The sequence below is a fragment of the Pseudopipra pipra genome, chromosome 11 (assembly GCF_036250125.1).
Source record: "Pseudopipra pipra isolate bDixPip1 chromosome 11, bDixPip1.hap1, whole genome shotgun sequence".
NCBI lineage: Eukaryota > Metazoa > Chordata > Aves > Passeriformes > Pipridae > Pseudopipra > Pseudopipra pipra.
Window position 1 is genome coordinate 18,935,008 of NC_087559.1, and position 14,510 is coordinate 18,949,517.

Here is a 14,510-nt window from a genome sequence, read left to right on the forward strand (position 1 = left end):
GGTGGCACTTCTAGGCAAATTGTCCATTAGCTCTGTCATGTTAGATTAAAGGAAGCATTAAATTATCTCATATTTTACGCATTTTAAAGTAATTTCAAATTATAAATTTATAAATGTGAATTTTTTTTCTTCGCAGCCAAATAAGCTTTAATTTTTCAAGCAAGAAAAAACAGGACAAGCATTGTATTAAAATCAAGTACAATTTTTGCTCTGTGAAGGCAGAGAACCTAAACTCTCAGTCCAGGAAAGCAGCTGTTGCTGTGGGATTCCACAGGGGCACATTTGCAGATAAAGAGCAGCAGAGCAGCCTGGGCAGTGCTGGGTTTATGTCACACAGGTGACAGTGATAAGTGAGAGAACAAGGGGGGCTATAAAAAGACCTTGCAGTAACTGCATAAAGCACCTCTTGGCATTATTAATGAATGCAGAAGGGAGATGGGTCGAGAACCTCTTGGCCAAAATAAATTTTATTACACTCTAATACTGGGCAGAAGGAAGAAGCTCAGTGAGCTAAGGAACATTTTATTAATAATGCTTTAGTTCAATAATTTGCTTCACCCCAGATGAGGCATCTGTTTTCCCCCTTTTCATATATGGGAAGAGAAACAGATGACTCAAAATGCAAGTGTTTTTCTTCCAACTTTTTCTTTAAATTATTTCAAATCCACACAGTTAGGGGAATTGTTTAAGATAAGTCCCCTGTGATTCACTGCTAATATACAGATCTTTTTTGCATGAAGCTATGCTGGCAGTTTGCAAGTATGTTAGCAGGGTCATGAAATACTGCAATAGCTCAGAAAGCTCATAGTAATAGAAAAAATAGAAAGAGTAGAAACAAAGTTTCCTCCACCTTTAGGTATAAAATACACATGCAAACTATTCTGAAAATTTACAGATTGGTATAGCAGAGGGGTTATCACACGATCAAAGACATCTTTAAAAACTGCTGAAACGCTGTGGAAATTCAGGGCTATAAACACTGGGGATGCTTAAAAGCCTAATTAGGACACTCAGCACGTACTTCTCATTGGGCTGAAAAATTGCTGCTCTTCCAAACTCACGTGTGGAAGGACAACAGAGGTACCTCAAACTTGGCAGGGCTGTGTTCAAAGGCACTTCTGCAGCCTGGTGTAAGGGCTGAGGCAGCAGCAGAGACATGGGACTACCAGAAAGATGGCAAGAACAATATATAGGATGAGTCACTAAATAAAAATGTTCTTCTCTGCTGCTGGAGTGGATATAAAGGAATATTAGCCAGTAAAAGGAAAAAATCATCATCCAAGAGCATATGGTGAGCTGATGGAGGAGGAAGATGCTCATGGGGGATCCCGGGATCCTGCACAAAGGGAAGGCTGCCCGTGCTCAGTCCAGCTGGATCCAAAGGTGAGGAAGCTCCTGTCAGATTGTTTCCTCACTAGGAAAAATCCTAATGTCAGTGATTAAATGAATTGATTCCAGCCTTGGATACCACTGCTGAATCACAGACCACCTGAGCCATCCTTGCCTTTGCCATTTCCCTGGACATTTCCCAAAGCCCATTCCCTTGTCAAACCCTCAGGAATGTATTGTTTCGTAGCAGAAATGAGCAGCTGTAGAGAAAAAGCATTTTCCACTTTGCAGGCACAACATTTCAATAGTGTTCGAATGAATTTCCCCCATTCATCTTATTAAAGGCAGAGTAGTTTTTTCTTTGCTCATTACAAAGACCTGTGCCTAAATCTGAAGAAATAAATGAAAGCTCAAGTTGTGTGTGTCATTTCCCAGCAGAGCTGATAAATTGTGTGCTTGGTTTGAGCTGGCTGTGTCTCATGAACCATGATGCTCATTTCACATCTCAGCAACTGCAAAAACACTAAAGAAAGAGGATTTTTTTTATTATTCCTAAAATTATGCTTTTATATACATGGTAAAAATAATTAATAATTTGAAAAAAGTGATGGCTTCAAGTTAACATCACCCACACAACTTTCATTTAAATTTTGTTTAGCTGAGGAAGTACTCCAAGCAGAGATCTTGATTTAGGCATCTCCTGACTTTCATGATCAGCCTCATCCTGCAGTAGATGTAGTTTTGTAGAGTAATACAGGATTTGGCTTTGATTCTTCAAATAAGAGGAAACAAAAAGAAATTCTACTAAAAAATACACCTAAAATAAAGCATTTGTGTGTTTTAGGTATTTCTGTCAGGTTAGCTGTGCTATGTTCTCTTCCAGGAATTTTATGTCAACAAAATATAGCAGCAAAAATCAGTAAGAGGGTCGTAAGTAGGGTAAAAATCCAGGAAGATTCCTTTGGGAAAAGGTGTATTTAATGCAGCTGTAATACCAGTCGAGATTTATTGAGGCATGTTACTCTAAGTACATTGTTCATCTTATGCAAACACATCTGTCAGTACATAAATATGCTGAAATATGATTTAACCACCCAATCCTAACAGCACCATAATTCTGATACCTTTTGACAGTTGTTTCAATGACTGCAGGAAAAAACCCAGAAGTTGGATCAATGTTTCAAGCTCCATCTAAAATGCTGCAGTACCCTACAAAATATTCAAAAGTAATTGGGGCTCCCATATCTCACCTCTGCACAGGGTGTAGCTGATGAATAAGACATTGCACAAGTAATATGTATAGTTCAAAGAAATATATGGTAAAATGTTACTACACCTGTTTTGGTGAAACTTTGAATGAAAATCAACCATTAAGGCCAACTGGAAAAAACAAAGTTTGGTGTCAACAAAAACCTGAAGAGAGATGCAGATAAAACATAGGAAGTTTTTTAGTTGTTTTTCCTGCCATTTTAATGTTGCGTTTCTTTATCCCAACCAAAATAATACAGAAAATACCTGGCAAGGAACCTCCTCTTAAAAAGTTGCTATTTAGAAGAGCTTGAAGTTGTTTATGGCATGACAACTCATCCATGCAATCAGTGTTCTGATACTGCTGCATGCACACAAACACCTAAAATGCACAAACACAGAGTTTAGGAGAACTTCTCAAACATTAGACTTCTGACCTGTAAAAGGTGTGATTTTCAGTTACAACTTATGACAGAGAACCCTGACCTTACCTTGATCAGGGTAAGATACTGAAGGCAATAAAACTTCTTAAATGAAGGCATGTTTCACTAGATACAGACACACAAGCTTCATCAGAGACTTAAAGATATTATAATAAAAAATATCAACAACCATGAGCTATTAACCTGTTACATGTTTAACCTACGCTGAATTTTTTTAAGTTACTTGGCTTACTGCAGCTGGTGCAAATCCACCACACAAACCACATTGTTGATGAGGTTCCTTTGGCTCTTTATTTTATTTCAGTATCACAAGATGGTTTGGGTTGGAAGGGACCTTAATGATCATCTCGTTTCAACCCCTTGCCATGGGCAGGGACATGTCGTGCCAGATCATAAATGCTTTCAACCTAGTCTTAGTTTAGGTAGAAAGCAGCAGAATTTAAATGTATTGTTTAGGTCCTACTTTTTAAATGGATGGGAAATAAACCCCTGGATTTATAACAGCATTTACAGACTCCGAGCTAAATTAGAGACAAAAGACTCTTTGTCTCCTCAAAACGTACTGTACCAAAATTCTTAAAATTGTATTTTCTGAACCACGAATAGAAGTGGTTCACACAGCTCAGAGGGGTGGCACAGTAATGTAGATAGATACATGGATACTTACCTATCCAAGATGTACCTCCTGAAATTACCGCATTCACAAATAGGTGACAGTTGACTATTTCCACAAAATAATTCAAGAATCCCCTAAAATTCATAGAAAACACAAGCAAACACAGTATTTAGTTTAAACTGATAGCTAAGCATTAGCTTTTTTACAGACACACTATAACCCCCTGGAAATGTAGGAAATGCATAAAAGTAAGAACAGTGGAGCATCTCCCAGGTTGTTCTCCACAGTCACTGCAGGGGGTCATGGCAAATCCTGGGATGGCCACGTGGCAAATATGTCCCAGTGACCCTTCCGTGCTGTAAGGTGAGATACAGCACAGCCAGCCAGGACAGGTAGGAAGGGGGTAGCACTTACTCAGTCCCAGCACTGTGAGGGTTCCCTGCCAGTGGGCACAGAGGAGAAGGCACTCCAGGAACTCCAGCCAAGGGGTGTTGATCACACACGGGATCCAAGGAATGTCCCCCTGGGAAGGACAAACTGACACCTCTCCAAGGGCAGACAGTCCCCTGGCCAGGAGCTCCTGAGGCCCTGTGACAGCCAGAGGATTAACGGGCTCAGCTGCAGCTCACGTGTCACAAGGTTCACAATCTCATTCTTGTTCTCCAGCCTCAGAGTGTCCTGGTCAATGGGTGTGTTTTGCTCTTTACTCTCCTTTGAAACTAAATATATTTCCAGCACCACCAAACAAATCAAAGCCTATGGAGAAGGGGTCAGTCTCCATGGGACTGAGCACCATTTCCACCACCTGGTCTTTAATTTTGGATGAAGACTGAACTCTTGGCCCCTCTGGAGCGAGCAGCAGAAATCCCATTGCCTCAGCAGGGCCAGGATACCGTCGGGAGGAATTCCCTCCAGTTCAAATCTGAACAGCTGTAAGTTCTTGGGTTACATGAAATGAGAAACGAGGAGTTTTAAATGATTTATTTGATTTCTCCACATGATCACAGTTATAGTTTTACATCAATAGGGTCTGTTACTACTTACAAACAGAATGCATATTAAAATGAAAGCACTCCTTTCTTCCCCAGAGTTACAAAAGGGGTCTCAAGCCTCCCCAGAACAGAAGCTTCTTGTAAGCGTAATGTTTTTGAAGTCTTTAACAGTCTGCATTCAAGACCTAATTCTAACAGTTTAATACAACTCAAAGCTGATTTAAGTTCCTAGCAGGAGATAGGCAACCTCAAAGTGACTGCAGACTTAGAGTAATGCTAATTTACACACTATGTACAATTTAGAGAATTCTCTATTCCCCCTACTGGTCCCGTTTTCAGCACACCCCCTTCTCTCTTTTCCAAATTGAATCTTGTTATTGGTTCCACTTTTAAATATATACACAAGAATCCATTTTGCAGGCAAGAAGTGTGATGGTATTTTACAAGGGAACAGCAAAATGCATGCTTAACTGCAGAAAACACACAGCTTCATGTGGAACAGCAAGTCAACATCTAGAGATTCAGTGTTTAAATATCTGCTGACTGTCTCTCAGCTCATTTTATCAAGAAACAAGAGGCTTCTGCTGCATGCAGTACATGATGGGAAATCATTCTACACTGTATGTTAGGCTCTTTTTTTTTTTTTAGCAATACAAGACGCACATTATATTAGGATGAACTTTGTTTTTTGTTTTTACATTGTTTTACATTTCATTCTTAACTTAAAAAAATAAAACCCCCAAATATATATTTGATTGTTGTCCCAGAAAAGATTTTTGCTGCCACACCTTCACTCTTAACGTTTCCCTTTCATTTTTTCAAATCAGCATTACTACTTTGCCACATGGTTTATGGGAAGAGACAGCCATGGTCACCCTATGCAGTTCTGTACCAGTTTTTAATTGGCAATGGCATCTGAGAAAAAACCCTCTCAATTCTACTCCTGCCTGCAGGCTGAAAAATTAATTTTCTTAACCCCATGCAGTGTTAAGTAAGATAACTTTCCTATGCTAGGCATGACCCACACTGCTCTAATCAAGGACGGATCAGAGAGGTTTCACTGCAACCCTAAACAAGCAGCAAAGTTCTTAAGACTTATGCTGACACCAAGACACTTTGTTTGGTAAAGTACATACAAACATATAGTCTAAAAACCAAAACAGAACAAAACTAGAAACAAATAAGTCAAGTCCACTGTTTCTCCTCATTGGCTCAAAAGAACAGAGGGTACAAACACAGTACTCCTGTAGGCCCAGCTTTGGTTTTTAAGCCGGGCTCAGAGGATGGGATCTCACCCGTGCAACTGAGCCCCAGGGCAGGCTCAGGCTCCTTCCCCACGTGGACACAAAACCACGGGTCAGTGTTCCTTTGCTTGCACAGTGACATCTCCTCAATATTCTGATTCACAAATACATTGACTGCACATGGAAAATCAGTGGTCAAAGCATTAAAATGTGGCTTGCTGTTTAAGTACAGGATATTTCTATGTAACTCTAATTTAAATGAATGAAAGGGGTCTTTAAACATAAAGCAAATGCAGATCTGGGTGATTTAACATCTGCAGCGTTAATCAACACAGCTGGAGTCAAATTTTCCTCTCCACTGCTACTGCATATTGTGCCTTTATTCCATACACAGACTATCTTACATTATGCCTCTGCATCTGCAACACGTACAGACTCCATCACTCAGTGAAGAGGAGCATTCTTACCTCTATTTTAATTAAAAGATGCAGTTTCTGAAAGATGTTTGTACTTGAATGGTTCTTTATCTTTTCTGGAACAACCTATAAATTACAGTTAGACTCTACTATTGGTACAGATGTATGAAGAAAAGTCTACATATTGAAATATGTTATCACTTTACTTCAACTAATATCAACAGTAACACTGATATATTTTTCAAATATACAATATGTAGAGTGTAGCCTCACACTAATAACATTAGATGACATGCAGACAGGTCTACTTTCCCTTATAAGAACAGTATATATTTTTTAAACTGCAAGGAACAGAGCCTCGGGGGACCCCGAAGTCGCAGAATTTAGAACAGAATGAGTGATACAGAAAAATAATACTTGTTTTCTTTTCATGAAGGTATTTCAGAGGAGAAGGTGCAGAAGGGGAAAACATATTGCACATGTGCAAAACAAACGTGGACAGCTCAAAACAAAAGGCTCAACTCTAGATTGCTGTATTTGCTCTCTGTGGAGTTAACAAAGTGCTCAGTTTGCAGTTTTGCTGGTATTGTGATATCAATGGTATGAAAGGGAAAAAAATACTGAACCTCTCCCCCCTCCCCACACGCCAGAGATGCCATGAGCCAGCCAGCATGGAAAGTCACTCTGTTGTTCTCACGTCCTCAGCACTGCTGACAATCCCGTTACTGTTCAACAGAAACCCCACTGGTTGTTATTAGGATTATTTTACCCATCTCTTACTGGAACTTTTTGCTCATCCTCTTCAAGGTTTGCTTTTAGGCTGGTACAGTTTTGCAGTTGTGATTCTCTGTCTCTACTGTTTAGGTGTAAAGTCCTTGCAGTGGCTCAAAGTGCTGAAACTACAAAGTAGGCGCCATGTATAACTTTGTACAGGATTTCGGGATAAAAACTGTATATAAATTTGCAAATGGTTTGGTTACAACACATAAGCAACAACAGCACAGCCTATTTTTATGTGATGTCTTGCAACTAACTGGACTATGGAAGTGAGGGTTTGAGCATAAACTCAGCCTGCTGAGTGCTGGGTGCTTCAAACTAACAAATGTGATGAGTAAAAATGGTAAAGCCACTTTGTTGCTAGCACATGGCTACATGGAATTACAGATTTTTTAATATATATATATATATATATATAAAAACCCTATACTAAATTCTAAAACAAACCTTCAAGTTTTTAGAGCACTTCCACCTGGAAACACTCTTGACTAGAATTCAGCTTCACTGGGGGTAAAAATGAGAAATTATGGTAAACGGGAAACAAAGTAGCTGAGGAGGATGGAAGTTGGCCATTTTCATGTCTGAGATGAATGTTTTTGCAGTGTGTACATGCACCTGTCGTAACTCTTCCCGGGTGTTCCTTAAATCCATATGCATACAAAAGAAATGTGGATCATGTAAATTCACAGTTATCACAGCCTTTAAAGTGTCTAAGAACTTGTGTGACCAATGCTTGAGGGTGACCACTGGGAAGTGGCCCCCCTACATTGCTACGGTATAATTACTGCATCTTAACGAGCTTGCTTACCTGAAATAGCAGAGCAGTTATAATACTGATTACATATGATATCATCGTGTTAATAAAATAAGGATTTATACAAAGCAGTATTGACTACGACAGTTAAATGCTATGTTACTTGGCACATTTAGTAATGATTGCTTAGAAATCCCAGTGAGTCCGGAGGACTCGCAATGAAAACACTGAAATGTCTGAAATTTGTTTCTAACGTTTAATGTTTTGGTCTACTCTTTCATATGCTATTCATCTACTATACTGTCCTATCAAGTAAGTGGAATTCCTTGTAAAGTCTATATTGCTAGTTTTGTGGACTGAAAAAATTTCTTTCCAAGCACAAATGTTAACTATACAGTATATATATATATATATTTATATGTATATATTTATATTATATAAAGTTTACTTACGTACTTTCATCAACCATATCAGGTCTACTTATTTTTTTTGCCCATTGAGAATAAAAGAGCAAGAATGCAACACTTGATTCTGTCTCACTTTTTTTTTTCCTTTTTTTTTCATAGACTAACGTTTCGTTACACGTGTAAAATTGTCAAGGGATTTGGTGTAAAAGGTAGCTTCAGTCAGATTCAGCAAGCAGCATGTTTTCAAGGCAGTTTGGAAATAAGAACTAACCAGATGGTGGACATCTATCCAGTAGATAAGTAAAACCACTAACTGGCATTATTTTATTTAGTAACAGCAAGCCTTTAAGCTCACCCAGCTCAATTAAACTGTCTAGGTAAAAACTGGCAATATGATGATTTGTTGCTTCCTGTCAGTGCCTTTGTGACTCAGTTTAAAACTCTAGTGAGCGGAGGGTCTCTGTCCTAGACTATTGTGCTGATGCCACTGTGTTTGGGCTTGGTGCTGGCGGAGGTGGAGGGGGGCGGTGGCGGCCCGTGGTGGTGCTGGGGGTGCTGGGGGTGCTGGGGGTGCTGGGCGTGGGTGGCATGGCCGGGGTGTGGTGGGGGGTGTGGCGGGTGGGGGTGCGGGGCGTGGGGGTGCTGCAGGTACGGGGGGTGCTGCCCGTGGGCGTGGGGCACGTGCTGGTGGTACTGGTGGGGGTGCGGGAGGTGCTGGGGAGGGTGGTAGTGGTGGTGGTGGTGGTAGGGCGGCGGGTTCTGCGTCAGGTGGCAGTACTGGGAGTGGTGGGGGTGCACCGGGGGCTGCCCCTCGGGGTGCGGGGCGTGGTGCTGGTGCGGGGCCGCGGCGGGGTGCGCGGGCTGCTGTGATGAGCCGGATGGTGGATGGCCTTGGGAAGGTGGCTTCCCCCTTTTACTACCAAATAAGGACCCTAGGAGTGAGGAGGAGTTGGGCATAGTCTGGTGAGGGCGAGATGGACACTCTCGGGTTGATGTAGCTCTTCGGCGCATGTGAGGACTGCTAATGATGGACCCCTAAAAAGAAATTAATAGAAATAAAAATTAAAAAAATCTTAAAATGTTTAAAAGAAAAAAGTTCACACTGACCCACAAACTCCTCCTTCAGTGTTCACCTGGGTGACTATGTTAAAGAGTTCTAGGAAAAATCTTATTTCCACCTTCTCTAAGTTGCCAATGAGGCACTCGTGCCTTTCTTGGGGTATGTTAAGCATTGAATGTTTTTGTCTCGGTACTTTTGATATTGAAAGATATGACTTTAAATTAAAAAAAATGTCATGGAAGAGTAACATGACATAAGACCTAGAGGTGTCTTTTTAAAGGAAAAATACATTTTAAAATACTGTAAAAAATACCATACTTGCTTTTTAACGACAACAAAAAAAATAAAGCTACATTAAATTCAGCCTAAACAGTTAAATATACAGCAGCAAATATTACAGTTGCAGTTTAGATTTCAAAATAGTATTTAAAACTTTTTTGATAGTTTTCCACTAGGGTATGTCACAGTGCTGCTTCTCTGGCCTACCCCTGCATTATGTGTTAAATGGAACCATTTTTGCCACTAAGATTTCTATGTGATTGTGTTATTGTGACCTGTGGTCCAACATTATTATATAGCCTGGAATTTAGTTTCTGGAAGCTTGGGGTTTGTATTTTAAAGAGTTATGGGACACAACAGTACTTAGGCAAAGTGTGCTAGATTTAAACTGCAATCTACCTAAAGCAAACACAAAAAAAAAACCAAAAAGAGAAAAAAAAAAAAAAAAACAAAAAGAAAAAAATCTGCAAGCTGAATTCAGAGACATGAACAGTATATATAAATGGTTTGAAGATGAATGAAATCTCATGAAATCCACATTGAATTCACCTATCTTAATAATTTTTTTCCTCCCATGCCCTATCTGTGCAATTCCATGGTGTCATGACTGCATACATTTAGCAATTGAACTCGAAAATAAGCAATGGGAATGGTTGAGCATGACAGTCAATAGTTGTAGCTAAATACCAAACAGCAAGAACAGTGTACTTGGTAACAAAGAGCAAGTGGGCTTTTAAGCTGGGACCAGACTGAAATGGTGGCAAAAGGACACATCATATCCATTTAACCATGCTTGCAGGAACAAAGGGAACAAGGTTAGCTCAAACCAAAAATGCCATTGGTCTAAAACAAGCTGTCAGTGCTTTTTAAGCTGGAAGAATACGGAGTGAGTAGCCTAGGCATGCATTTTATTCGTGGCAGGCAGGTTATGTGTTAGAAGAAAAAAGAGCAAAAAAATATGTATATATAAAAGAAAGGTTTGAAATGCACATCATCACATCCAGCTAGACATCAGGAACTTCCTACTTACTTCCATATTGCTGTCTAGCGATCCTGCACTGCTGCGGCGCCCACGCTTGCCTGCCCAGGACATGCAACACCAGAGATTAGAGACCGACACGACACCCGGGGAGAAGAGCTGCTGCCCTGCGTCCTACGGGAGCTCTACACACAGCCAGGGACACACCACGGGCACACACGGGCACAGGGCTGCTGGCAGGGCCCTCTGCACTGACTCACTGCTTGGCTGGCACTCCACTAACACGAGCGGGGGGGTTTAAAGATTTTTTTTTTAGTTTGTACGAGTCTTAAAATACGTGGGTTTAACGTCGGTGTTTAGTGCTGTGGTTGGGACATTGACCAGCAGTGATGCTAAATGGTTTGATTTCCTGGAGTCCAATTGGCTGTGAAGTTTCTTTCTTTAAGCACATTGATATATACTTGTGGGGTGATATTAATTTAAGTGCAAAATTTAATATTGACATAGTCTGAACTTCCCCCAGAGGCTGGTTGGGCACTGCCCAGGCTCCCCACTGGGCACAGCCCCAAGGCTGCCAGAGCTCCAGGAGGGTTTGGATGATCCTCTGGGCACAGGGTGTGAATCTTGGGGATGGGCCTGTGCAGGGCCAGGGGTTGGACTGGATGATCCTTGTGGGTCCCTTCCAACTCAGCACATCCTGTGAGTCTGTGATTCAGTGTGGGGGACTGGTGAGGGGCATTGGTTTCATCATTTCAATTTCAGCTCTGAACCTCAGTGGATTTCATATAATCTTCTTTCATGAGGTTTTAAAAAAACTAAACTTAATTTTTGATCAATAAATCTGGAATCTGTCTTGACATTATGGCTAGGTTTTGTTTGTTTAGCTGTGCAGTGCTTTATCTTTAAGTATGCTGGATTTGTTCTCCAAGAGTCTCAAACTGCAGAGACATTTGCCTAAAACCACACGTGAAACACCAGACTAAAGAGCCAAAAGACCTCGGTGGCTATAAATAGGACACAGGATCCCAGATTTTATTTCTCATTTCACAGGAGAGAAAATAGCATATGGCTGCAGTGGAAATAGAGATTTTTTTAGAAGACAGGTTGCTGAGCATTGCTTTGTGCAGTTTCAGAACACTGTACTGGCAGGGTGCATAAACAAAGCTAACCTTTGAGTGATCAGGTGCTTAAAGCTTCCCTAAAATCTACATGCTTTTAGAAACCAAAGTCTTCTCAGTGTTCTCTCCTTGCTTTCCTACAAGGCCAGATATCAAAGACAATCTCTACCCTGCATTGGTACATTGCTGCCTTCAGAATCTTCTACTCTAAGAGGTGGTTTTGGGGGAGAATGTGAGTATTTCAGCATCACCAAACCAATGAGTGGCATACCCTCATCAGGGACACCTCAAAGCCACTTGGGATCAGAACTAGAGAATTGGGACAAAACAGTGATTCCTGGGAGGTTCACCCTTCTTGACAGACCCTTCCATAGACCAATTTAGATTTGTAATGTGATCAAAAAATACCAGCTGTTGAATTCATAAGCATAACTTTGACCTGGCTGCTCCCAGGATGCTGCCCTGAAACACAAGCTTCTCTAAGAGCTACAGTTCTCTTTAGGCTACTGGAACAATTCCCCCTCTCTCATTATCACAGAGTTGCTCCCCAGGACAAATTCCTCTCCAGTGACATTAAATCGAGGGGATTTGTGGTCAAGGTATTTTGTTCAAATTGGTGGAATTTGGAACAATTCCCCAGACAGGATCTTTGTCAAAAGCTCATTGTTTCCACCTGCTGCAGTTTTAGCCTCAGCCAAACCATAACTGAACTATCTTAGGAACCCCCCAAGAAAAACTGGTTTTGGTAATCCCTTATTTTCACTTCTAGTCAGGCTTTGATATTTTTCTGCTCTGACAATGGGATTAGTACTGATTAACACTCAAATCACTCTTGCTTGCTGATGCAAACACACTGAGAAAGACAGTCACCTCTTAGCAGTCAGTATTGCAAATAAGACTGAGAGCTGACATGGGTCATTCAATGTGGCCAAAAACGAAGGAAAACAGGAAAATCTGATGCCTTTTGCGTGTGGCAGGAGTCACATCTACTGAAATAACCACAGACACAGCATATACGGACAGAGACAGATGGATTTGTGCTCAGAATAACTCCAGGGCAAAGCCAAGAACACACAGAAAAATCCTTTTTAAAGCCTGCAGTTCCCCTCAGATGGGCACTATCACTGTACAGAGCCTTTGTTTGTGTTCCTAAAACCAAACTGAGCCCAATTCTGTCCTGACATACAGTGTGACATGAGAGCTATTAAGTGAATCCCCAGGAGCGTTCCCCCTGCCAAGGTGTGTTTATTCCAGACAGTTCCCTGGTCCTTGGGATGGCATCCCATCTCAAAAATGTTTCCCCAGAACTTCAGCCTTCACATGCATTTCAAGAAAATGGTGACCCTTGACTAGAATTGCATCTCAGCATGTATTGGCAGAATAATTAGCAGCTGTGCTAAAAAGCAGGGTGGTATTTATTAAATCTGAAGACCGGTTTTGCTTAATAAGCAAATACTTCACTCAACATTTTTCAGGCTGCTACTTAGAGTGGTTTATAATTTATTTTCATAAAATTAAATTTCAATTAATTTAACCTTTTCTAATTCATCTCAGTAATTCATTGATGTTAAGATATGAATATTCTTTATGAGAAATATCTTTAACTTATGTAAGTATGATATGTCCTGTATATGCATAGGTATTATCATTATAGTAAGTGGAAGTATTTCTCACTGCTACCCCTGTATTTCTTGAAATTATCTTCTGTGCCAGTGAGATACACTAGCTAAAAAATATATTATCATCTAGCTTTGTATGTCTTGAGAAAAAAAGTGTGGAAAAAAGTTTTAAATTAAAATATGCTCTAGTCATTAATTTAGAGACACCACTTTCCAGAGGGAAAAGATTCTTTGTAACCTCCTCATTTTCACCTTGTTTTCTATGTGAAACAGTGTCTCTTCCATAAGACAGAAAAGTTGGTGATAACAAGGTGTTTAGGGACAGTGTGGGGTGTCTGTAAAATGGTTTGGTATTATCATAAACGTGTCACCAAAGATTTAATTCCTACAAACCAGCTTTATTTAAAACACCCAGTGAATTCTATCATACCCCTTTACTGTTGTTATTCCTTGGAAAAATAGGAAATGTTACAACAGTGACCAGGGAAGAGACAGAAAAAATCTCTCCCTACTTGGAAAGCTCTTCTAGCAAGGGAGTCAAAGATTCCTGGTATCCTCTGCAGCAAAATCCAAGGGAGAGGAAGGGAAAAATGAACCCTGCCTGCATGGGATGAGGAAGGAGCCAAGGACTGCACCATCCCAGCACAGACTGATCCAAGAGATTAAGGGATTCTGTAATTCCATCAACTCAGAGTCTTTTTAAGGGGATTACAATGCTGAGAAGTTCCACAGTCTTTTCCATTACATTTTGGAATACAAGAAATTTTTAAAAAATGCATCATAAAACTGCTAAACGTAAAAAATAAGAGGTTTTTTTTAAGCTAGAAACAAACATTTTAAAAGTTAAAGGTTGACTTTTAAAGAGTTTATAGGCAATATGCAAATAGACCTTTAATTCTGGAACTACTTTATGGTTTTGCTTTGGTTTTTGAGGAGTCTTTAATGCTCTGTGACTGTTTTGAGACAAGCCCAACTTATATGAATAGGAACCATTATCTCACCCTGCATGTGTGCAGATTGCAGCACTACAGGGCTATGCCACCTGTGTATCACTGGGGATAACCATAACATTGGAATTTTTACACCAGTGCAGTGTGTAAATATTATTTCCACTTACAGGTGAGGGAAGCACAAGGTCTGCTTTCCACATTTCCCCACTGTGAACTCAAGGTGAAAGCACTGGGGCCTCCAGCCACTCAAAGTGGCTGGAACTGGGACTGACTTGCCTA

The 14,510-nt window shown here is 40.4% G+C and overlaps 1 protein-coding gene across 15 annotated transcripts in view; it reads right to left on the bottom strand.

Moving 5' to 3' along the window:
* Window positions 1-4,602: 4,602 nt before the first annotated feature.
* The window catches only part of IQSEC1 (IQ motif and Sec7 domain ArfGEF 1), a 334,245-nt gene continuing 324,337 nt past the window's right edge, over window positions 4,603-14,510 (bottom strand). For 10 of the 15 annotated variants that reach the window (XM_064668004.1, XM_064668005.1, XM_064667999.1 and 7 more), the window contains 2 exons: window positions 10,596-10,645; window positions 4,603-9,261 (listed from right to left, as the gene is read on the bottom strand). In XM_064668004.1, coding sequence (XP_064524074.1) covers window positions 8,692-9,261; window positions 10,596-10,645 — 620 coding nt within the window. In that variant the 3' untranslated portion in view covers window positions 4,603-8,691. The remainder of the gene's footprint in view (window positions 9,262-10,595; window positions 10,646-14,510) is intronic. The other 5 variants (XM_064668009.1, XM_064668014.1, XM_064668013.1 and 2 more) reach the window with 2 other exon arrangements.